Genomic DNA, 26,218 nt, shown 5'->3' with positions numbered 1-26,218 from the left:
CTGTCCTCCCCCACCCCCTACTCTCTGGTAACCACTAGTCCATTGTCCATGTCCCTGAGTGTCTGTTTGTTCATCCTGTTCATTTATTGCTTTTAGGTTATATCTCACATATAAGTGATATCATGTGATTTTCAACTTTTTCTGTCTGACTTATTTCACTTAGCATGATTATCTCGAGGTCCATCCATGTTGTAGCAAATGGCAGTATTTCATCTCTTCTTATGGCTGAGTGATATTCCATTGTATATATTATCATAGCTTCTTTAGCCAATCATCTATCGTAGGACACTTCAGTTGCTTCCATGTCTTGGCCACTGTGAATAATGCTGCTATGAATATTGGTGCGCAAATATCTTTTCGGATATGGGTTTTCAAGTTTTTGGGTAAATACCCAGTAGGGGGATTGCAGGATCAATTCTTTGTTTTTTCTGTTTTCTATAGTGGCTGTACCAATTTGCAGTTCCACCAGCAGCGTATGAGGGTTCCTTTTTCTCCGCATCCTCTCCAACATTTGTTATTACTTGTCCTGTTGATTATAGCTAGTCCATACTGCTGTGAGATAGTATCTCATTGTGGTTCTGATTTGAATTTCCCTAATAGCTAGTGATGTGAGCATCTTTTCATATATTTGTTGGCCATATGTATGTCCTTTAGGGAGAACTGTCTGTTCAGGTCCTCTACCCATTTTTTGATTGGATAGTTTGTTTTTTTGTTGTTATTGAGTCGTATGAGTTCTTTGTATATTTTGGATATTAGGCCCTTATCGGAGGTGTTGCTTGCAAATATATTTTTCCATTTGGATGGTTGTCCATTTACCTTGTTGACAACTTCTTTTGCTGAGCAGAAGTTTTTTAGTTTGATGTAGTTCCATTCATTTATTTTTGCTTTTACTTCCCTTGCCTTTGAAGTCAAATTCATAAAATCCTCTTTAAGTCCAAGGTCCTTGAGTTTAGTTCCTATGTTTCCTTCTATGCATTTTATTGATTCTAGTCTTATATTCAAGTCTTTAATCCATTTTGAGTTAATTTTGGTGTGTGATGATAGACAACAGTCTAGTTTCATTCTTTTGCAGGTGGCCTTCCAATTTTCCCAGCACCATTTATTGAAGAGGCTTTCCTTTCTCCACTGTATATTTTGGACTTTTTTTGTCAAAATTTTTTTGCCCATGTAAATATGGGTTTACTTCTGGACTCTCGATTCTGTTCCACTGGTCCATTTGCCTGTTTTACTGCCAATACCATGCCATTTTGATTACCGTAGCTTTATAGTATAATTTGAAGTCGGGCAGAGTGATGCCTCTAGACTCATTCTTTTTTCTCAGGATGGCTTTGGCAACTTGGGGTCTTTTGTGCTTCCATACAAATCTGATGATTTCTTGTTCTATTTCTTTAAAAAATGCCAATAGGATTTTGATGGAGATTGCATTAAATCTGTATAATGCTTTAGGTAATAAGGTCATTTTAACTATGTTGATTCTTCCAATCCAAGAACACAGAATCTCTTTCCATTTCTTTGTATCTTCTTTGATTTCTTTTAATAGGGTCTTGTAGTTTTCATTATATAGGTCCTTCACATGTTTCGTTAAATTTATTCCTATTTTATTTTTTGTTGCAATTGCAGAATGAATTATTTTTTCCACTTCTTTTTCTGACGCTTCATTATTAGAGTATAGGAACTCTATGGATTTTTGAATATTAATTTTGTATCCAGAAACTTTACTGTATTTGCTTACTGTTTCTAGTAGTGCTCTTGTGGAGTCTTTAGGGTTTTCTATATAGAGAATCATGTCATCCACAAATAGTGACAGTTTGACTTCTTCATTTCCTATTTGGATGCCTTTTATATCTTTCTCTTGCCTGATTGCACTTGCTAGGACCTCCAAAGTTATATTGAATAACAGTGGCAATAGTGGACAGCCTTGCTTTGCTCCTGATCTTAGAGGGAAGGTTTTTAGTTTTTCGCCATTAAGTATAATGTTGGCTGATGGTTTGTCATAAATGGCCTTTATTATAAGGTACTTTCCTTCTATATCGATTTTGTTAAGTGTTTTGATCATAAATGGTTGCTGTATCTTGTCAAAGGCTTTTTCTGCATCTACTGATATGATCATATGATTCTTATTTTTTAATTTGCTTCTGTGGTGTATCACATTAATTGATTTGCGTATGTTGAACAATCTCTGTGCTTTTGGGATGAAGCTCACTTGATCGTGGTGTATAATCTTTTTAATATGTTGCTGTATTCGGTTGCTAGTATCTTATTTAGGATTTCTGCATCTATATTCATGAGAGATATTGGTCTGTAGTTTTCTTTTTTTGTGGTATCTTTACCAGGTTTTGGTATCAAGGTAATATTGGCCTTATAAAATGAGTTGAGAAGTATTGCCTCCTCTTCGATTATTTGGAAGAGTTTGAGTAGAATAGGTATTAAATCTTCTTTGAATATTTGGTAGAATTCACTGGTGAAGCCATCTGGTCCTGGACTTTTACTTTTTGGTAGGTTTTGATGATTGTTTCAATTTCCATACTGCTGATAGGTCTATTTAGATTTTCCAGATCTTCTTGATTCAGTCTAGGAAGATTGTATTTTTCTAAGTACTGGTCCATTTCTTCTGGGTTATTAAATTTGGTATTATAAACTTTTTCGTAGTATTCTTGTATGATCCTTTGTATTTCTGCGATGTCAGTCGTAATTTCCTCTTTTGTCTCTGATTTTGTTTATTTGTGTCCTTTCTCTTTTTTCTTTCATGAGTCTAGCCAGGGGTTAGTCAATTTTATTAACTTTCTCAAAGAACCAGCTCTTTGTTGTATTCATTTTTTTCTACTGTTTTTTTTTTTTTTGTTTTCAATTTAATTTATTTCTGCTCTAATTTTCATGATCTCTTTCCGTCTGCTGATTTAAGTCCTCCTTTGTTCTTCCTTTCCTAATTTTTTAAGATGAAGTGTTAGATTGTTTATTCGGGCTCATTCCTGTTTTTTAAGATAGGCCTGTAATGATATGAACTTTCCTCTTATGATCACTTTTGCCATGTCCCAAAAGTTTTGATATGTTGTGCTATCATTATCTTTTGTTTCTATGTATCTCTCGATCTCTCTTTTTATTTCTTCTCTGACCCAGTTATTCTTCAGTAGCGTGTTGTTTAATCGCCATGTATTTGTGGTTCTTCCTGATTTCTTCTTGCAGTTGATCTCTAGTTTCAAAGTATTATAATCAAAGAATATGGTTGGTATGATTTCAACCCTCTTATATTTGTTGAGGCTATCTCTGTGTCCCAGTATGTGGTTGATTCTTGAGAATGTTCTATGTGCACTAGAGAAGAATGTATAAGCAGCTGTTTTGGGATAGAAGGCTCTGTATAGGTAAATTATGTCCAGTTGTTCTGATGTGTCATTTAAGGATGTTATTTCCTTATTGATTTTCTGTTTGGATGATCTATCCATATCCGACAGTGGAGTATATAGGTCCCCTACTATGATAGTGTTTTGGTCTGTTTCTCTCTTTAGTTCTGTTAGTAACTGCTTTAATTATTTCAGGGCTCCCTGATTGGGAGCACAGATATTAATAAGTGTCATGTCTTCTTGGTGCATGATTCCCTTTATCATTATGAAGTGTCTCTCAATATCTTTCTTCACCATTTTATTCTGGTCTATTTCGCCTGATATTAGTACTGCTACTCACGCTTTTCTCTGAATGCCATTTGATTGAAATATCATTTTCCACCCTTTCACTCTATATTTGTCTTTGGAGCTGAGATGTGTCTCCTGGAGGCAGCATATGGTTGGGTTTTGTTTTTTGATCCATTCTGCAACTCTGTGCCTTTTTATTGGTGAGTTCAGACCATTTACATTTATGATGATTATTGAAATATGAGATTCTTATAGACATTTTATCTTTTGCTTTCTGGTAGCCTTGGTGTTTTCATTACTTCCTTGTACTCGTGTTTCTCTTTTCTTTATTTTGGTTGGCTTTTGTGGGTTTTGCCTCTAGTTCTTCTTGTTTTATGTTACGTACTTCAGTTCTGAATCTTTGGCATGTGGTTACCATTGTGAATATGAAAAGGATAGTGTTTATATATATATACAGTCATCCATTTTCTTCTGTGTGTGCCTTATCTCCATTCCCCTTTGCAAATTTGGATCTTTGAAGCCTCCCCTTTTCAGTCATTGTTATCTCAATTTGTCCCTATGTATGCAGAACGTTTATTATTATCTTACTTTAGCAATTCTCTCTTATTATTTAAGCTTATAATGCTCTACTCTTAGTGAGGATTGCACTCCTCTGCTTCTATTTGCCCAATGGTCACTTTACTTCTAACTTCTATTTTTTAGTTGTTGTTATTTTGTTTTAGGCGAGCTGACCCCTTTCAGTATTTCTTGTATTGCAGGCCTCGTAGTGTAGAATTCCCTCAATTTTTGTATGTCTGGAAAGATCTTAATTTCTCCTTCATATCTAAAGGAGAGCTTAGCTGGATACATTATTCTAGGTTGGTAGTTCCTTTCACTTAATAGTTTAAATATTTGATTCTATTCCTTTCTGTCTTGTAAGGTTTGCGCTGAGGAGTCTGATGACTTTGGGAGCATAGATATTAATAAGATATTATTATTAAGATATTAATAAGATATTATGTTTTTCTTTATAAGTTACCGTTTTCTTCTCCCTGGCTGCCCTTAAAATTCTATCTTTGATTTTTGACAACTTTAGTACAATGTGTCTGGTGAAGGCATTTTTTTGTTGAGATAATTGGGTGTTCTGTTGACTTCTTGAATGCCAAGCTCCAGCTTATTCCTTAGATTTGGGAAATTCTCATCAACTATTCATCTGAAAATGCTTTCTAGTCTCTGCTCCTTTTCCTTGCCTTCAATAACGCCTATTATTCTTATGTTTCCTCTCCTGATGGTATAAGCTAGTTCTTGTATTTCTCTTTCACTATTTTTCATTCTTCGGTTTCTCTCTTCTTCCTTATAATTTATTTCTAGATTTCTGTGTTCGATATCACTGATCCTTTCCTCCATTTGGTTGACTCTATTTCCCAAGCTTGCTATTTCATTTTTCAACTCTTGCAGTGTGTTTTTTTTTTTATCTCTAGAAGTTCTATTTGGTTGTTTTTGATGGTTTCAATCTTTTTGCTCTACTCATATACTTGTTTTTTCAATTCCTTAAATTGTTGATATGACTCGTTTCGGAACTCATTGAGTTTTTTCAGAAGTACCATCCTGAATTCTCTGTTATTTAAGTTGTATATTTCTATGTCCATATGCTTATTTTCTGGAGATTTTTCTCTTTCTTTCTGAGATGCCTTGTCACCTTGGTTGTTCATGGTGTGCAATGGACTATTTCTCCACCTGGGCATTAATGGAAGTGTATTCTGATGTTTTTCCAGGAAGAAGATTATATAAAGGTCTCTCTTTAGCCTGTTGCAAAGAAGGTGCCTCTTTTTTTTTTTTTAAATTTCCTTGTAGAAATTTAATCACACTTGCTACTCTCAGTTTCAGTCCCTGTCAGTGTGAGAAAACACTTTTGGTAGCGTTTGCTCAGATTCCCCTGGGACTCCGTAGTGATTGGTCTCAGAGGATTGGCGGAGGGGTCCTCTGGGTTGGGAATTGGGGGCTGCAGCTCAGCCTCAGTTTTGCAACCAGGGCTGGTAAAAATCAACTGTTGTTTCTCTGTGGCCCCGTCCCACTTCTCTGCTTTCTGCCCTGATGACTGAGCCCTGGTGCTAGCTACGTAGAACTCCTGGCACTTCCAGGCAGGGCTGTTCAGGGAAGTCGCCACACCTTCTCCCATCCCCCTCCTCCTGCAGGGAGTTCCAGAGGCTGCGAGAAGCAGCTTCTTTATTTATCCCAGTCCACCACCCGACACCCAGGGTTCTGACCTATGGTAGCTCTTATGCGCAGATCCCATGCTCAGATGTGCTGGTGTGCAGTTTGGGTGTTTTTTGTTCAGTTTTAGATGTTCAGCTTATTGTTGTTTCAAGGGGAGAGATCTGAAGACATCTCTCACTCCTCTATGTTTCCCAGAGTCCTACAACACCTATTTTAATATTTAAATTTCTCTTAGTAAGCTTCTAGTTTACAATATTAAAGTAAACTAATCAGTAATTTGGCAAACTGACTAAAGTATCTTTTAAAAGATTTGGATTAAAAATAAATTTTTGTTTAATTTATACACTCTTTTCTTTATATTATATAGCTTTTCTAATTTCAAAATGAAAAAAGCACTGATCTAAATTGGTGAAGATTAGGTAAATCAGTCCCCTCATATAGATTTTGTGCTTGGTTTCCCTGAAGTTCAGTTTTTTTCTATTTTCTACATATTTACTAAAGTCATGATTCCAAAAGTTGTAATGATTCCAAACCAAAAAGAAGAAACAGTATGGGAAATGCCAGTGGGATCAGGTCACCTAAAGTCCAAATGTGCTATAATCTACAAGAATGTTCAGATTTTAAAACAGTGACATTACCTTTATATAGATATGCCTGGATTTTGGGGAAAGATTTATTTGAAAAATACAAAAGATTTTTTTGAAAAAATACAAAAAAAAATCTCCTTACCACCAGAGACAAAGACAATCAGATTTCCTTAGGTGATACAATGCCAGAGGGTTTTATACCTCACAAGGCAGATGCCGCCTCATATTCTATAGAAGATGGGTCTGCTTTTACATAATCTAAACTGCAGTTTCAGCATGTGAATGTTATGGCATGCCATAAAAATATGCATACAAAAGTCACAGTACATAGTTCTTCGACAAGAATGCAATCCCACGCTGAAGTGACAGAAGCAACCTTCTTGGGGTCAAGGTAATGGGATGGCAAGTCTGTTGCCTTTGGGGCAGAGATCCCAAAATTAAAATCCTAGCTGTCATTTTTTTGGCTACATGACCTTGGACTAGTTGTTAACCTCAGAATCTCATTTTCATCATATGCAAAATGAGGACAATAATGGCAACCTCGTACAGCTATTGTTAGAATTAAGTGAAATAACATACGCCAAGGTGCTGGCACAAGGAAGAGACTCATCAGCTATTTCCTTTGTTCCTTATATCAAACATTCCAGGCTGAGAGAAGGTACATGTATTCACCTATTATGTCCTCCATTTATCCCGAACCATTTCAATTCAAATGGAAAGAAATGATGAGGAAAGCAAGAGGGATTTTTCAGTATGCTCTAGTCTTTGGCATATAATGCTGACACCTGCACACCTCATGGACTTAACCATACATCTCTTCTGATTCCTTTTCATACTACTGAATTTATTATTTCTTTAGATTTCAAGTCCTTGGCATTTCTCTTCACCGGTGCCTATGCTAACAGCAAATTCCAACAGAGGGCGAGACGGTTAAGTGACATTGCCTGTGCATCATCATGCCATCACCCCTCTACTCTGACCTTTCTCCAGCTGTGCTTAAAAAGTCTAGAGCTTCCTAACACATCTGCCTGGATGTGTTTTCTCTCCAACCCTTCTGCCTTCACAGATGCTCAGTGGGTGAGCCTCAGTTCCAAAGGCAAATCTACTAGCTCAGAGCGATTTTCATGTTCAAACACAGCTTTGTATTTGGCAAGATGTACTCCTAACTCACAGGCTGGCCATGGACCGACAAAGCCCAGGCTTCATAGATGCCTTTCATGACATGATGGGGTAGCTTATGCATTTTTAATGCTCAAGGAAATGAAAGCCAATTAGCAGTACCAATGAAGAGAATTAGAACACTACTTTGTGGAATATTAACATCCTCTCTTTGACGATGAAGCTCGCATGTTTTATTACTTCAGAAGGAAGTCCCATCCTGGACATTTTATAGTCTGTCTGTGAAAGAGGGCATGGTTCCTCCATGGATGCTAAGGTCATTGATCCTGAGGTCTTCCGACTGGTCCTCTCTGCTCACTCATTTGCTTTCAATTTAGGTAACTCATGAGTTGCCTTTAAAAAGTTTTCCCCTTCCACATGTACCAGACACCAATTATAATAATGTATGTAGGATATTCCTTCCTCCTAGGATTGCTTTAAAATTCACGATTTTACGTTTCAGCTTCCTTCCCTTGAATAAAGATGGAGGAATACTCAAGGTTACCAGGAACCTTATTCATCTGGGTAGTAATTGAACAAATGACCCTCTTTTCCCCCATTTGATTTTGTTTTTCAGGGAAATTATTTTAAATGTACTGTCTATTGCATGCGTCTCCCCTCCTCACCCCTTCACCCCAACCCCAACATATCACACTGTAGAGAGAAGCTTTTCTTACTTGGATTACTGTGTCCGGAGGAAACGAGCTGAGAGTCCTAAAAGAACAGAAATATCAATTAATTTTCTTACTTGACTTTTAATCTAAGTTGAATATGAGACATATTACCATTCATTTGGAACCTTATTTTTGATCATAAACTCTACCAGCTACTTCAGTGAGAAACATTTGCATGAGTGTGCCCATCAAACAGGTCTGGGAGTACAGTTCACTGTGTAGTCTCTTTTGAATTATGGACTTTTTGTTTTGTTTATTGACATGAAGTTCACATGACATCAAATTAGCCACTTTAAAGTGAACAATTCGGTGGCATTTAGTACATCTACAATGTTGTACAATTACCACCTCTATTTAGTTGCAAAATATTTCCATCATTCCAAAGTGGAATTCCTTGCCCAGTAAGCAGTATCTTCCCATACCCCCCACCTTCATTTCCTGACACTTACTAATCTGCATGCTGTCTCTATGGATAGATTCTGGGTAGCTCACAGCAGTAGAGTTACATAACAAGTGGCGTTTTGTGTCTGGCTTCTTCACTTAGCATGTTTGGGAGGTTTGTCATGTCATAGCATGTATCAGTACTTCAGTCCTTTTGATGGCTGAATAATACTCTACTGTATGTATACACAAGAGACGTTCATCCATTCATCTGTTAGTGAATATTTGGGCTGTTTCCACCTTTTTCCTATGGTGAATAGTGCTGCCATTGACATACATGCATGTGGACTTGTTTGTGGGTCCCTGTTTTCAGTCCTTTTAGGTATATATCTAGGAGTGGAACTGTGAGGTCATGTAGTAATTTTATGTTAAACTTTTTGAGGAACTGCCAAACTCTTTTCCACAGTGGCTGAATCATTTTTCATCCCTACTAGCATATGAGGGTTCTGATTTCTCCACATCCGCACCAACACTTGTTATATTCTTTTAATAAAAAATATATATATATTATAGCCATCCTAGTGGTTGTGGTTTCTCATTGTGGTTTTGATTTGTATTCCCCTAATGACTAATGATGTTGAGCATGTTTTCTCTTTTCAACTATGACACTTTAAAAAATGCAACAAAGCATTTTTTATTGAGGTATAAGTGAGAAGCTGTACAGATTTAAAGCATACCATTTGATGATAAGTATCATTAAAAGATGCTACTATTTATTGTCTTGACTCAAGGATGGCTCCATCTTATTAAGTAGCACTTACTATTTAAACAAAGAAAAGTAATATCTATTCATTAAAGAAATTTCAGAGAAACAGGAAAGTACAAAAAAGTTGTCTGTATTCCCATTTCTAAGGTTAATCTGCTGCTTTTGGTTTGCTAGTGTCCATGAAATGTATGTGTCATCCAGACAGTCATGTGCATAAAGGGGAGAACCACTCCTGGATATTTAGAAGAATCTTTACAGATAGGAATTTATTCTTCTCCATCTTTAAATCCTGAAATCTCCAAACCTCAACTCTTGTTTGGTAGATGGGAATCCTATAACTTTATCTGAGGTATATTCATCTGGGAAGTCAAGTTTGCATATATCACCTTGCTTTCAGAAATAACCAAGCTCACTGGTATCTGAGAAAGCCCGTCGATGAGGCACCATACTAAAGATATTTCACCAAATGCAACACGCCATCAAAATCATATGAAGCTGCATTAGTTCATGTACTACTAGGAAAGACAACTACTGCCAATTGATTGTAAGATGCTACCAACTGTAAAACAAATCCTGATTTTAGGGAACTTAAAATGTGAAAAAAAATATGCACCTTAAGTCAATAAAATACAGTAGTTCTTAGGCCATATTGCTGATAGAGGACAGTACTTATACTGTGAGGGTATTACTTAAAAATGGCTTTTTGGTACCATCTGAGGATCTCTCCATGTTTGTCTACCAATCTATCATTAGAACTATAAAAGGCAAGAAATGGAAATATATCTTATTTCCAGACCCCCATATACAGCTAATTACTATAGAAGAAAGAACCACCTGATTTGGTTTGGTTTCTCTTTAACTCCACAATCACTTTCTTCTGAATCTTATTCTAATAATGTAATTTACAGTGAATTTCAATGTTTATTTTGAGTCAATGATAAACATGGAGTTTTAGCCCACTCTTTGTGACAGGTTTTGAGCATTCTAGTAACCCAAGGAGAGGTACTTCAAAGCACTTTTCTTCATATCTGCTGCCTTTCATTCTCCTTCCAGGCACAAAGAGAAAGGCAAAAGGATTCTTTTCTGTAACAATGCTGTAATTCTTCTGTATAATGCTTTAAAAATCAATCAGCAAGAATAGTTTCAGACCAGGTCTGATCCCACCAGATTCAGAATCCATTGCCATATGAAATGGTTGTGAAATGCCATCAGGTTTCCCCATATGGCTTCTCAGGATAGAAAAACTTTTGCAATTTTGAGTTCTTGATTTGCATTTCAAAACTTATGAGACTGCTATAGAAATGAAAGGAAAAGGGCAAAGCAAATTCTTTTTCTTTCTTGGTTGAAACACCTGATAATGGCAGCCAATTTAAAGGAGTCACGTATTCTTTTCTTTACCAAATTCAATTACTTTTGAGATTTGAAGAATGAGGCAGACATGTCTGGTAGTATTTGTCTAGGGAACAGAGACTCCAAATTAAGTCTTCAGAGAATAGAAAAAATATCCAAGTTCAGTAATAATTGACTTTACTATATATTATGTCCTTCAATACCCAGACAAATTCTGGAAATTCTCAGAAGTATTTAACTAATTAATTTAGTGGTACTGGCAACCTAGAATGCACAGCTAAATCGTCTTTCTCTATGAGATCAAATTGCCCCTTTAATCTTAATAAGGACTTAACTTTCATTATTTATTAGTCATTTAGGAGATTTTTCCCCTCTAATTCCATAAACAATTCTAGCCCCTACACATTAACAGTAACAATTCTAGCCCCTACACATTAACAATAGAGTGATAATCTCAAATGTTAATAATCCAGTTAAGGAACTGTGAGCCTCTAGCTGTCAGAATACTAATTAGTTGAGATACAGGTTGAAAGAGGTGTTCTATGTGTCAAAATTAATAAGTCTTTGTAGTAGGCAAGAATAAACGGCCCCCCCACCCCCGCCCCTGCAAAGATGTCCCTATCCTCATTCCTGGACCCTGTGAATGCATTACCTCTCAAGGCAAAAGGGACTTTGCAGATGTGATTAAGTTGACACTTTTGAGATGGTAGATTATCCTGGATTATCCAGGGTAGGCCCAATGTAATCACAAAGGTCATAAGGAAAAGGAGGCAGGAGAGTCAGAGAAGATGTGACAAGGAAGTCAGAAGTCAGAGTGATGAGGGCCATGAGCTAAGTAACAGTGGTGGCCTCCAGAAGCTGAGGAAGTAAGAAAAGGAGTTCTCCCCTAGACTGCCCAGAAGAAACACAGCCCTGTCAAAACCTTGATTTCAGCCCAGTGAGACTGATGTCAAACCTCTGACTTCTAGAGTTGTAAAATAATAAAACTGTGTAGCCTTAACTCATTAAATTTATGGTAATCTTATTAGAGCAAGAATAAGACGTGAATGAAGCTTTATTTCATTTGCACATGATATATTACTTATCGTGAGCTTTTTGAAAGAAAGAATGAGTAATTTTACAAAATGTAGGAACATTGCATTATTAAAATCATGCAATGTACCTACATTTTGTAAAATTACTCATTCTTTCTTTCTTGGGCAAGGCAAAAAGATATAGAGGTTAAATAGCTCCAGACGAATCATATAATAGTCCTAAAGTAGACATTTTTTAAAAAATTTAAATTTGAAATTCTGTGCTCTATATGATAATAATAATGTAACATTTTAGGTGGAAAATAAAATACTTGTAACTTTGTTTCTGCCTTGAAAAATAAATTTTTGTACTAATTATTTGAGATCTCAATCTCACCTCAGGAGTTAAGTTATTGCTTAAACTTAACTATTTATACTCAACAAAACAAATTTGTATAATCCTTTTGGAAAAGTCACAAACAAATATGTCTTGGGATATACACTCAATTATATTAGAAAATGTACTTATACCATGGATATATTTATACAACAAAATGCTTATCCTATTGTATTTTGGGTCAAGCCATTATTTTGGCAAGATTGCGTATAAAAATTGTAAGGATTATTGCACTGTATTTTAAGTGTGGGATGCCAATGGAAAGTTTTGGGTACACAAGTGACAAGAGATTATTTATGTTCTAAAACTATGAAAAGCGACTGTGTGGAGAACTGATTGTGCGTTAGGGGCTAGGGTGAATGGTTGGAGAACTGTTCCAGCCCACCCTCCAGGTGATGATAGCTGCAATAGAGTGGTAGGAGGAGGAAGTGCAGGAATAGAGAACCAGCTAGGAAGCTACTGCAATAATTAATGCAAGCGGTGCTGGTGGTTTAGACCAAGGTGCTAGCTGTAATGGTAGGGGAGGCATTTAGACTCAGGATATATTTTCAAAGTTGGGTAGACATGATTTTATGATGGGTTGGATGTGTGGTATAAAGAAAAGGAAGAGTCAAAGATGGTGTACTAGGGTGAATAGTGTCCCCCAAAAGCTCACATCTACTCAGAATCTGTGAATTTGACCTTATATGGATACAGGGTCTTTGCAGGTCATACTAGATTAGGGTGGGCCCTAAATCCAGCAACTGCTGTCCATATAAGAGAAGGGAGATTTGGACACAGACACATACAGAGGAAAGACAGCTGTGTGACTGTGCAGGCAGAAACTGGAGTGATGTAGCTACAAGCCAAGGAATGTGACGAATGGACAACAGTCAGTAGAAGCTGGGAGAGGCAAAGAAGGATTCTTCCTCTCAAGCTTTCAGAGGGGGCATGATCCTGCTGACACCTCAATCTCAGACTTCTAGCCTCTAGAACTGTAAGAAAATAAATTTCTTTTATTTTAAGCTACTTGGTTTATGTGCTCTGTTACAAGTGCCCTAGAAAACGAATCCAGATGGCTCCAAGGCTGGCAGCCTGAGCCGACTGCAAAAGTGGAGAAGCCACATACTGAGAAACATGGGGACAGAAGGTTCGTAGAGAAATTAAAGCTGAACTTTTGATGTTTAGTCTCTCCCACCACACTCTCTCAGTTTGAGTTTATCTACCATATCTCAAATTATCATTGTTACGACTATTTTTTAGCATTGTGCCCTGACAATTAGTTCTTTAGTTCATCATTGTTTCTTGTGTCTCAGGTCTTCCTCTTTTTAAAAGATACTTATTGTTTTGCTAGAGTTTGTTTCCTCACAAGCCGGAGATGCTTGTGAGATATCTGAGTGGAGATGTTGAACAGGTATATAGATATACAAGTATGGAGCTTGGGGGATGCGGAAGCTAGCTAGAAATACTAGTTCAGAAGTCATCATCTTGGCATACAGAGTATTTAAAGCAACAGGACTGGATGAGATCACTGAAGGAGAGAAAAAACATGGAGACAAGAAGAAAGAGGATTAAAGACAAGTGCAGAAAATGCCTATCAGAAACTTTAGATCAAGAATGGACTTAACGCCTGCTAGAAAACAAACTGGAAAACATTCTGGAAAATATTCTGGAAAACAGATCAATGACTGCCAGAGGCTGGGGTAAGGGAGGGAGTGCCAAGGGGGAGATCTGGGTAGTGGTAGAGTCCTTCTGGGTCTTGACTGTGGTGGCCTCAGGAGCATATGTGTTTGTTGAAACTTGCAGGATAAAAAGGGTGATTTTTACTATTTATAAATTATACCTTAATTTTAAAAAATGAAACTCAAACCTTTAAAAAGTTCAGAAAGCCAGGAATAGAAGGAAGCTGCCTCTGCTGGACATGGAGGCAGGAATTCTTATTCTCAGTGCTAACACCTTGAAATCATCCTTTTTAATGTCACAAATAAGGCAAAGGGGCAGAGGTTCTAGGTAACACAGTACAAAGGACAAAATAGAACAAACCTGTTATCTGCAAGATTCTTTATGACTTCTCAATTCACCCAGAGCAAAGCAGCAGAGTAAAGCCCAGGTCTTTCAGTGGCCCTGCAGTCCCTGCATACAGCTCTGTATTTATTTCTCTTGTGTCATTTGCTGTGCTCCCTTCGCCATCCCATCCCATCCACCCCTTCGCCCGCCTTGCTGCTCCTCCAGCATCCTGGCATGCTCTTGCGTCAGGGAGCTTTCACTTTCTCCTCCATCTCCCTGGACCTCTCCTCCTCCAGTTGTCTACATGACTGGCCTCCCTCAGGGAGTTGTTCAAATGCCATCTCCTCAAGCAAAATCTTTCTTTTCTATTGAAAATTCATATATCCCCATTCGCCACTGGCATTCACCATCTTCTTTTCCTGATTTATTGGTTAATGTACATCATCAACCAATATGTTACATACTTCAGTGCTATTCATTCTGTTTCCCCCTACTTGAAAGATATCAATTCACCAAAAAACACCTACCAGAACCAAAAGGAGTTCAGTAAGTAGGTATATGACATCCTGTAACTTTCCTTCATACCATCAAGACTAATTAGAAAACAGAAAAACTAAAGCTCGTTTCAACAGAAAAGTAAGCAAGTTGAATATCTGAGAATAAACCAAAGAACTAATGTGAAAGACCTATACGAACAACAAAAAAAAATGTTTACTAAAGGACGTGTAAGAAGACATGAAAGAAGTGAGGAGATATTCCAAACTCTTGGAAAGGAAGATGATGTTGTCCAATAGACAGCCTATAAGTCAGAAATCAATTAAATTCCAAACAAAATTTCAAGAGAATTTTTATATGGAATGTCAGGTCATCAAGATGATTCTTAAATTGATCCAGAAGAGAAAACTGGGCAATATGCAGGAAATATCTGGAAAATAAAGAAGGGGACTGGCCTGACCATATTCATAAATGGGCCAAAAATTATCAATAATTTTAACTAGGAGTTGGCCAACTACAGTCCATAGGCCAAACACAGCCTACCCTCTGTTTTGTTTTAAATACTTTTGTGGCTTTTAGCATATTTAGAGTTTATCACCATAATGAACATCAGAACATTTTCATCACCTCAAAAAGAAATCCTTTACCTTTAGCACTCAACCCCACCTCCCCACCCCCGAGCTGTAAGCAACCACTAATCTGTTCTCTGTCTCTCTATATTTGCCTGTTCTGGACATTTCAAACATAAAATCATATTATATGTGGTTATCTGTGACTAGTTTATTTCACTTTCACTTAGCACAATGTTTTTGAAGTTCATCCATGTCATATCAGGTATCAGTACTTCATTCCTTTTTATGTCTGAAAAATATTCCATTGCAAGGATCTACCACTTTTGTTTATCCATTCATCAGTTGATGGACATTTGTGTTGTTTCCACTTACTGGCTATTATGATCAATGGTGCTACAAACATGGGTGTGTAAGTTTTTGTGTAGACATGTGTTTTCATTCTCTGGGCTACGTAACTAGAAGTGAAACTGCTGGGTCACATGTTAATGCAATGTTTGAGGAACTGCCTCATTGTTTTTCAAAGAAGCTGAACCATTTTATGATCCCACCAGCAACTGCTATCAGAGTTCCAATTTTTCCACATCCTTGCTAATACTGGTTATTGTCTTTGATTTTAGTCATTTAAGTAGGTGTGAAGCATTATCTCATTGTGGTTTGGATTTGCATTTGCCTAATGATTAACAATGGTGATAGTGTCTTTTCTTATACTTATTAGCCCTTTGTAGATCTTCTTTGGAGAAACATCTATTTAAATCCTTTACCCATTCTTAAAATGATTTATCCTTTTATTGTTAAATTATAAGAGCCCTTTATTATGCTACCGTCTGTTTCTATAAATAAAATTTTATTTGAACATAGCCACATTCATTCATTTACTTACTGTCTGCAAAGCCTAAACTATTTACCATCTGACTCTTTACAAAAAAGTTTGTCAACCTTTGATCTAAATGATGAGTTACTGGGAAAAAACTAGATAAATATACTGGAAAAACAGAATAGCCAGTCCTGAAACAAATCCATGTACTTATGAGAAATTCAATTGTTGATAAAGGTTGTATTTCAAATCAGTGGGGAGAAATACAGGCTAATTTGTTAATAGTATTATAATAATTTACTAACCATTAAAAAGAATAAAACTAGAATCCTACGTCATGCCATCCACAAGTTTGTTTTTTTTTTAAACCTAAAACCAAAAACTCCTTTAGAATAAAACAGAGAACATTGTTAGAAGGTTGGGGTAGGGAAGATTTTTTCCCTCTGACATAAAAATTAAATACTCTGTTACTATAAAAGGTATATTAATCAAGTTACAAGAAAATAGTTGTGTCATATATAATAGACCCATGAATAAGATAAAAGGCGTTCCTACAAATCATTTTTTGAAAGTGGCAATGGGTATGAATAGGCAAGTTGCAAAAAAAAAAAGTCAATGCTCAAACTCAGAAGAAATTGAAGAAATGCAAATGAAAACCAGCTATCAAACTTTCACCCATCATATAGAAACAAAGATAAAACAGATAATATTAAACACTGTAAAGATTCATAAAAACATATTCTTGAAACACAGTCAAGGGTAAATGTGGCTTCTGTTGTCTCCGACACCACAGTGCCTGTTCTAGATTCTATGACAGGCATACAAAGAGGCATTTACCAAAAATGTTTGTTGGAACAACGTTCGTAGTAACAACCAACCATAAACGATATGAATGCCCATCAAAAGGAGCTTGATTCAATACATAACAGCAAATTCATACTATGAAATATTTGCTTCTGTTAAGAAGAATGAAGAAAATATATATTCACTTCAAGAGCTCTCCAAATACACTTTGTTAAGGGAAATAAAAATCAATTCATAGAATGGAATTTATTATTGTAATAATTATAATGATTATTTCAATGATTCACTTAAGAAAGTTGTGACATTAATATTTAGCAATGATATTTATGAATTGTGGGTATCTGAAAAAATCCACTCTTAGAAAAAATGCTTTTAGTACTAAAATTCATGAGTTTTACAAACAGCATATGCACATATATGTACATAGTGATGAAGAAATGGCTGAAATGGTACACGCCAAACTCTTGAGAGTAATCTCTGGGTAGGGAAATAAAATCTGGATGAGGGTGCTGGGGACTTTCATAATATAATTCCATCTTTATAATGAGTATGTACTTATATGTTAGTCGTATGGTTAAAAAAATCAAAACCTTTTAGACTCGAGTATAATTTAAATTTATTTTGTGGCTGATTTTTCTTGTGTGTGTATGTTTGTTCTTAGAAGATATAGAAATCTTTTAAAGTCCTAGAAAATATTTTAAGTTTTATAAAAGCTATGCAAGAGGAATTAAATCTTACATGTCCTCCATTCTAAGACATTGATTTTAAGATATATTGTTAGTTTAATAAAAGCTTTTCAGGGCAAAACAAGACTTTCAATCACAGTGAACATATAAAATGATTATGTAAGATGCATTTCAGCTTCACTAATGTTTTGGGATAAAATGACAATTATTATATGCATTACATTTTGCAGAAACTATAGAAGTGTAGGTAAATAAGACTGCAATCTTGATTTTCCCCTTTGATGAATAAATATATGCTTGCGGATTATTGAAAATCAGACCCATCTGTCTCTGGCAGCAATATTTACAGAGCAAAAGACAATCAAGGGAAAACCCACTGTCCATAAAAATCTCCGCAAGAGTAAAGCACATTGCTCCTGAGTGATGCAAGATCTCACCTTATTTGGAAATGAAAATTTGCTGGATTCCACTTTGCCAGGTGCTTGAATAGCAGAAAGTGGTGGAAGCCAGGTCATCTCCTAAAGAAGGGGAACCAAACAACATTGTCATTCAGAGAGTATAGACAGTAACACATAAACAGCTATACCAGCCTGCTTCTAAGGCACAGAAGGGGTACGGAAGGAACAAGAGATGAATAAGGAAAGAAAGGGATTTTTTTTTGTTTTTTTTTTTTACAAAAAAGATGTGAGACTCATTTTTATTATTGTTTTTCCTAATTTTACCAATTCTTGGTTCTGTGGCTAACCCTACACCCTTGTTAAGTTCCCAACTGAAGGGACGACCCAGCACTAAAGGTTCTATGGAAAATACCTTGTGAAGATGGCTGCTTTTCTGGGATTTGATCCACAGAACTCACAGGGTGTTTTTGAAGGATCACATAAAGCACTTTTAACTTTAGGGATCATTATTAGAGGAGTTGTTTATTAGAAATTCATATTAGTATGAGGTTCCAATAAGCCCCACATATCACTTTGATCTTCACAAAAACATCATTCATGGAGGAATGAAAAACAAATCACACTTACGAAATGAGGAGAGTGTGTGTTGTGATTTTGATAACACCGGATTAAGAAGACAATGTTAGCTCAACATGCTAATCTGTCAGATGGTTTTTGACATACACTTTCACTAAACTGAGAGAGAGAGAGAGGCAGGGCTTATTTTAGTCACTTCCAGTATTCAGCCTCAGTTCCACATCCTGGAAGATATTTGCATTAACTAAATATAGTGAAATTAAATTGAATCGATTTCTGATTACCAGGAAACTGACAGTTTACAGATAGGTCCTGAGCCCTAATTCTTGATTTCCTTCCACTTCTAAACCTCAGCAAGCGTAGAAGCAGTAGTTGATCCATTTAAAGAAAAGTGAGAACTTCTTTTTAGGTGAAGACATTTTCTTGCTTTTCTTGGTTGCGGGTGGTTGTGTTGACAAGGACTCTGTCAGGTTGCTGAAGTGAAAGAGTTTCTTGAGGGTGGTCTGGTGCCTCCTTTCCCTGGGTAAGTCTCCTCCCCCAGCACCTGGGATTGTGCAGATGCAGACCCACCCAGGGAGCAGAGGGAGGGTGAGTTTGTTCAAACATTCCTTGGAAGGATTTACTGACACTCCATCATCTCTCACCAATCGTAACACGTGGGCCATAGGTGGGTTAAGCACATATGCATCTCCATTCTGCTGGTACCAAGGTTTCTCCAATGGAAAGCAAAGGAAAGTCCAGTGACCCTACGTGGCCCTCTTTTCCCTTTCCTTGTTCCCCAAATATCTGCCCCTTCCATCTTGTGTCTATTCCTCTGATATCTTGAGGAGGTTGTGTCCGGGAACATAGTGGACACCCAGTGCATTTCTGAATGAATGCCAGATCGAATAGTATCTGTGCAGTGTCTCTACCTTTCTTTCTGGTTACCTGAACTACCATCCTGATCACACTTTCATTATTTTTAACCTGAATTACTTTAATAGCTTCCTGATTGGTTCTCTTCTGCTACAATTAATCCATCCTCCACACTCCTGCCAATTTTTAGTGCAGATCCCAACAAAAAGCTCCACTGCTTCAAAATCTTCACACACCATCATACACATAACGATGATGACACTGACAGCAACGATACCTCCTGTCGCACTTGAGAGTTGGAGTATTTCCACACGTTTTTTCACTCACATCCAACCTTTATAGTAATTATTACTACCTCCATATTGCACGTGAGGGAGTCATAAAGAAAAACCGATTTGCCTAAGTTCACTCAGTTCATAAAGGCCACCACTGAAATGTGCACACATATCTCCTCCCTCCCTGTCCAGTGATTGTTTTCACTCTACTGTATTTGCCCTAAAGACAAAGAGTATTCAAGACTTTCTACAACAAGGTTCCAGTTGTCAGCCTTGTGCCTTTTCATTAATGTGCACACATACTGCATATAAGAAAAAGCACAGTCTCTGCTTATACTTACACTATATCTTTTGTGTGTGAACGCCCTACCCCTATACGCCTTTTGTATTTCTATCCATCCATCAGGGCTCATCTCAAATGTCATTTATGTCTTGGGGCCCCTGTTCATTCCCCTTCTGTTCCAGTATGATATGATAGCTCCCTTTTCATGCTCTTCCAAAGTGCTTGCTTTTTCTCTCTCATTTTAACTCTTAGGTTTTTTTTGTGAGTTTAGTTTTATAAGCATTTAACCTCAATCTGCACGCAACTATCTCTCCCTCTTCTGATACCCATGCCCCAATGTAGAATAAAAATCACACTAAGGAATCCTAATAATCTCTTTCAAGAGTATTCAGTTTTACGAAACATAATCCCCAAGTAGGAATCCTAATAATTTCTTTCAAGAATACTCAGATTTATTAAGCATAATCCTTTAAAGAAGAACTGAACATTTCTCTGGAGGGACAGTGTCTACTCATCGGTATAGGCAAAGCACCTAAGTGTCCAAATCAACTTGCTGAACGGAACTCAATGAGAAAACCATATTTCAATGCAAAATTGCTCACTAACATTACCTTAATTCTAGCTAAGTATTTCCAAATGATTTTCTCATCTAATGAATCCTGCTATGTGTATGAAGGAATAATAAGGACAACAAGGTTGCTTAAAACATTTAAATCCATTAGAATTTCCAAGATATAAGAATTATTCATATGAATTAAATATATTTGTTTTTAATACATGTGCAATGACTTTTTAAGATTGATTATCCATTATATTAAAATTCTCCACTAGGGTTGCATGGGAAAATTAAGGACAAATAGACGACTTCTATTTTTGATTCTGTCACTTACTAGCTCAATGAGCTTAGGTAAATCACATCTTCAGTAAGTCGTAGTGATTCAGAACAAAAACTTTAGAATCATTCAGACCTCAGCCTGTGGTATCTTAGAACCAAAGGAAACAGAGATGTTACCTATCCCATGGTTTAATCATGAGCATTAAATGAGATAATACACATAAATGGTCTAGTGCGGTCTCCTTATGTTTAATCATTAAATAAAAGACACACTGATTAATATCAAGCTGAGTCTCAGAATTCTTGTCTCTGAAATGAGAAATGCAATTTCTCTCTGAGATTTAGATGCTGGGAGTCTAAGGATGAAAGAATACAACATGGGAAACTGTTTTTATAGAAAAATGAAGTACTGTGCAAATGTAATCTGTAATTAAGCTAGCAACTATTAACACAAACTATGTATATCTATAACAGAAAACTATTTAAAGAGATTACTATGATTCCTAAGTACAATTGGTACTTTATATTAGAGAAAATGTCCATAAGTTTTCTTATGGGAATAGATTACTGATACAATAATAGCAGTGAGATAAGATTTGATAAAAAGGTGTTTAATCTGTACCTTACTCTTCATAGTGTTTTAATATGTAAGCAAAGGTAAAAATTTTCATAATTGCTAGAAGTTCATTTTGTTTACCCCACTTCATAGGGAAAAAAAGTTATTTTGTGGGAAGGCCACCAACCCCATGCCTCTGTGTGTACTGTTCTCACCCTGCGAAGCCCCTGACCCCCTGCCTCTACCATTTCTTCATCACACTTGCTCCTACTGCCCCCACCTGCTGTCCTTTAATCACCTCCTGGAACACAGGTAAGACAGGAAGAGAAATATAACATTCAAAGCCAATTACTCCAAAGTCTAGGCAGCTAGCTACCTTCTGGTATTTTAAACGCCTCTGACACTTCTTTGATCTGTCTTGTCTGCCTTCTTTCCGTTTTGATTCTCTTGTCACTTAGGAGTGATGCCATACCCTATCCCCTAGCACCGAGAGGTCGTCAGTTTTAAGCTTAGCCTCCTTAGCCAACTGATGGGATTATGAAACAACATATCTGTTTTAACACAGCCTTACCAGGCCCATCTTCCTAAGCAGATATTTTGTTACTCAAGGGACGTGTTCCAAGGTGTCTTATTTCTTAGACAGGTGTAAAATGCCAAGTTTCTTATAGCAAGTACACTCATTTTTCTCCTAAATGAAAGAACAGATGGTTGAATAATGCCTTTCAGTAACTGTTCAGATTGTCTTCATCCCGCAGATACAGATTTTCAGAAGTCCAGTGGCACGTGTACAGCTTCCATTTTCATGTCTGTTGTACAGCAAGACCGACCAGGAGTCCCGAGAATCCACGGCTTCGCGGTGAGTGGACACAACTTTCCTTTCCCTCCTTTCCCTTGGAGCTACTCATTTACTCTGATGTCATCTGCATCCACCTGTCTTAGGACAAATGGCTGGAGGCTTAGGGCATCGTAGCTCTTTGTTATTTAAGAGAAGAAACAAAATTGAATTTTAGCCTGAAATTGAATCTTAGATTCAAAATATAGAGTTATGAAGATCTGCAAAGTGTAGTAAGTTTGCAAACAGATTAAACCGGAAAAAAATGTAAATATTGTTTTAATCTTCATACTATAGTCAGTGACTAGAAAAGCCCTTTCTCTGGTCCACCCCCCACTCCCCAACCTCTGCTTCCCCTCAGTAATCTGCCCTGGTCACGGCCACAAAAGCATTCCATCTAAAATTGTCACTACACTGCGCTTGCTGAAAAGCTTCTAGGGACTCTGCTCCAAATGTTCTAAGATGCTCTACCACATGATATCATCAAGGGATGCTGCAGTGTTACTGCCTGTTCCCCTCCATTCTCTGTTACACATGATTTGTGTCACTTAATATTTACATGCTACCTGGGGCCATGAGTTTTCCTTCTATAAACTGCCACTATCAGATCGGAAGCTTTTTAAGCCCTACTAGATTATAACTTCTTTGAGAGAAGGGGTTCTGTTTTACAAAGCTCTTGTATATCTCCAAATGCCTAGCACAACGGGTGCAATAATAGGATTTCATTTAATCTCTCTGAGTTCTCTTTTTTCACCTGTAAAATGATGGCAACGGTGAATCACACTTGTTCTACCAAACACACATAGCAGCTGCTACGATTGAGAGAGATCAAATTACTTCCTTCTCCTTCAGCAAAGTCTCAACATGGGCTGCCAACTCTGAGGTCGGCTGGAGAGGACGGTCTCTTTCCCCAGGCCTGGCAAACGACCACACTTAACTCGAGAATCCTCTGTGCTTGGAAATGTAGTTTTCTCAACAAAATCCTGGATTAATTCTGTCACATGGGAATCAAAACGTAACGTGCCAGAGTTGATTTTTATGTGTGGCTGTGGCTGTGGCTGTGGCTGCTGCAGATCAGAGCATTATTTTTTTTCAGTTTCTATATCAGAAGAATCACTCAGCTTTTCAGTTCCTTCACATGGATTATTCGTGTTATGACACTCTGATCAGATAAGTGCCGCCAACAAGAGAACATGGTAATTTTTATTATACAGCATGTGTTTTACATGCCGGTAGCACACAGGAGCATGGATATGGTAAAAGGGATAAAGCTCCCGCAGCCTGTACCTGGGATGCAGAGCACCAGCCCCTGTGTAGATAAAGTGGGAGGAACACCAGTGAAACTAGATCATACCTTCTAATTGTCAATCCATCCTTGACCTTTAACCAGGGTCAGACTTGAAGGCTGGGCAGATTTGAGCTCAGAACAAGATCACGGCTCAAACCTCTAAGTTGGTGCCTAAGTCAGCAAAAATCCAAGAACACGCTCATTCTGCTACCACAGTAGAAAGACCTACAGTTTGAAGAATAATAGCAATATAGTGCATTCGGTTCCACTGATAATAACCACAATCATTATTCTGATGGAAAGCTTTTGGAAAAACAGTGGCTGCTGAAAAAAAAATACCTTCTTTACTAAAAATTTTTTAAAAATCTATTTTTCATAGTATAATTTAGGTTGCTAAAATTACAAATAAGCGAATAACCAATAAAAACCTGTAATAACATCATTATCAAACATCATTGTAAAATCTCATTTCTTTGAAGTAAAAACTTGTCCAATTTGAATCAAAGTTGACCTGAGAAGGAAATCCCCAGGCTCTGTGTGTGTATTTTCTGGTCTGGAAGCACACCCTTGGGTGAGAGGGTCTCCAACTGGAACACCAGCTAACCTCATTCACTGCAACACTGGGGCTCTTTAATGTATTGCTCTCCCCAATCTCCGTGAGGTTAACCTCTGAAGATGGAAGGAGGCCCTCAAACAGTCTCCAAAGCCACCTCAGGCTTGTGCATCACACGTGCCCCTGGGTCTGTAAGATTTCCGCTTCTCAGAAAGCTGAGGCCACACGGAGTCTGGCCTTCCATTATTTCCTTCATATCGTAGAGTGCCATTCATTGTAAGGAACTCAGTCTTAGGCACCATCTCTCACCTTCCTGACTTCAGCTGTCTCTGCAAACTCTGGACTCTCCAAGGAAAGGGCAAGAGAACTGACTGAAGTTGCTACAACTGTCCATTTTTTAAAAAGCTATTTCATTCTAGATCCTTTCATTTTGAACTTTCCTGAGGATTTCTTGTTCTATATGCAGTTTTGTTGTTTTCCAGTTATCTTTGGGGGCAGGAAGATGGATGTGACCCATCTTTGCTATTGTCTTTCTGTGCCCCTGCTCCACCTATTTACTTAGGATGTTTTGGAACAGCAAAAAAGCATACATTTCTCAAATTCATTTTTAGATTCAACTGGCTTTTAAGGTTCATTTTGTTTCTGTGTTTTGAACATACAATAATTCTCACTCTTTAATTTGGGGATCGATCCTAGAACTGACCACTGTGTGAAAATGTCAAAAGCAGTAATGTCTACATTGGTATTTCAGGATTTAAAGGAGAGGATTTTGATGTTGAGTGTACAGCTGCAGGAACGTAATGACTCTTGTCAAACCCAGGTGGCAACTTCATCCCTGAGTTCCTGCTGCAGCACACACACACCTGCTAGTTTCCTGCACTCTTACAAACCCGGTACTTCTGATAAGAAGTGCTAATTGGTCTAATTTTAAGAGATGCTTTTTAAAAAAAGAATCAAACAATTGAGAGGTAATAAGAGGATTTTCCAAATGCTAAATCTGGGGCTGGAACAGATCATTTCTAAGAATAAATCACATTAAGCCTAGGTTTCTGAGAAGTGAGCCAAATTCCTGACCAGCTTTTAAGAAAGGTCGTGTTGTTAATGACACCACTGTCACCTTGTTTCTGATCTCCATAGCCCCTTTTAGTGGTGGTGCAAAAACCCAGAAATTAGCCCTTGTAACAGCTGTGTAGACTATAATTAGTCTTGACATGAGCTGTGGTTTGCAACAAATTGCTCCCTGGGTAAAGATGGTTTATTGGGGCTGATGGAGAAGTCTCTGGGGGTGACACGACTTCTGGTTCACCAGCAGAGGGTGAGTCTCACTGCGGTGTTGTTGCAAGCACAGGCCTGCTGAGGGCGCGTCTTCTCCCCCTCTAGCCCTTTCCTAGGTTACTTCCTGCCAAACACACAGGTTCCTGTCTATCAACCTTGCCCAGTTATTTCTTCTTGGTGTGAGGAGTGATTTACAAATCACTGAGTAGCACTGTCCCAGTCCAGCAGGGATGGTTTCTGGTCTTAACGACACTTGTGAAGGCAGAATGATGTTACAGGAGACCGGAAATGTCCAGATATGGGCAGCCATGTCCAGAGGCTGGAAGAAAGGTGGTTAGCCTTGGAAAAACCATCTTTTTCTTTGAACTATGATGATAAAATAGCCTTAAAAAGTAGAAGCAGAAGACTAAAATGTCCCACCCCTGCCAATAAAAAAAAAATTCCTAGGTCTGCAAGAAAAGAGAAGTTGGGGCCAAAGTAAAAACAGAATGACAACTACTTTTATGGAAGAAAAGGCATTGCAAAGACTGAGTTAGTACAGCCTGATATTCTGTGAAAACAAGAAAAAAAGATAAAAGAGGAAAGCGCCAAATTGATGTCTAAAGAAGATCCTGAACTCAGGTGCTAAACGTGTCTATAATGGAGAAGGAAAAAAAGAACTCTAGGGAAATAGGAGACAAAGACAATCTTGCAGAATGTGAGAAGGGTCAGAACACACAAGGACAGATGGACAACCTACAGATTTCAGACAGATGTTTTCATTCTTTCATCCTCACCCATAACACAGGCTGAGTTCCAGGTCTCAAGAAGGGGTGGGTGGTCGGTCATGCTGGAGATTCTGACTTTTCAGTTTCTGCCCGTGCATCCAGACGTGCCTTCCACTGCATACACATGTGAGCAGCTATCATGTGCCAGGTGGCTTCAACACGGAATGCAACAGACATGGTTCCACTCTCAGGAAGCATGAGAACCAGTGAGAGGGACCAG

The 26,218-nt window shown here is 37.6% G+C and overlaps 1 protein-coding gene across 3 annotated transcripts in view; it reads right to left on the bottom strand.

Annotated features, from left to right (window-relative positions):
- AFF3 (AF4/FMR2 family member 3) overlaps positions 1-26,218 on the bottom strand; it is a 431,623-nt gene that overhangs the window by 148,957 nt on the left and 256,448 nt on the right. For 2 of the 3 annotated variants that reach the window (XM_023525221.1, XM_023525223.1), the window contains exons 7-8: positions 17,943-18,023; positions 8,245-8,281 (exon numbers count right to left, since the gene is read on the bottom strand). In XM_023525221.1, the coding sequence (XP_023380989.1) occupies positions 8,245-8,281; positions 17,943-18,023 (118 nt within the window). The remainder of the gene's footprint in view (positions 1-8,244; positions 8,282-17,942; positions 18,024-26,218) is intronic. The other variant, XM_023525224.1, reaches the window with a different exon arrangement.

The sequence above is a fragment of the Pteropus vampyrus genome, unplaced genomic scaffold (assembly GCF_000151845.1).
Source record: "Pteropus vampyrus isolate Shadow unplaced genomic scaffold, Pvam_2.0 Scaffold541, whole genome shotgun sequence".
Classification (NCBI taxonomy): Eukaryota; Metazoa; Chordata; class Mammalia; order Chiroptera; family Pteropodidae; genus Pteropus; species Pteropus vampyrus.
This window is presented reverse-complemented; position numbering and strand designations above follow the sequence as displayed.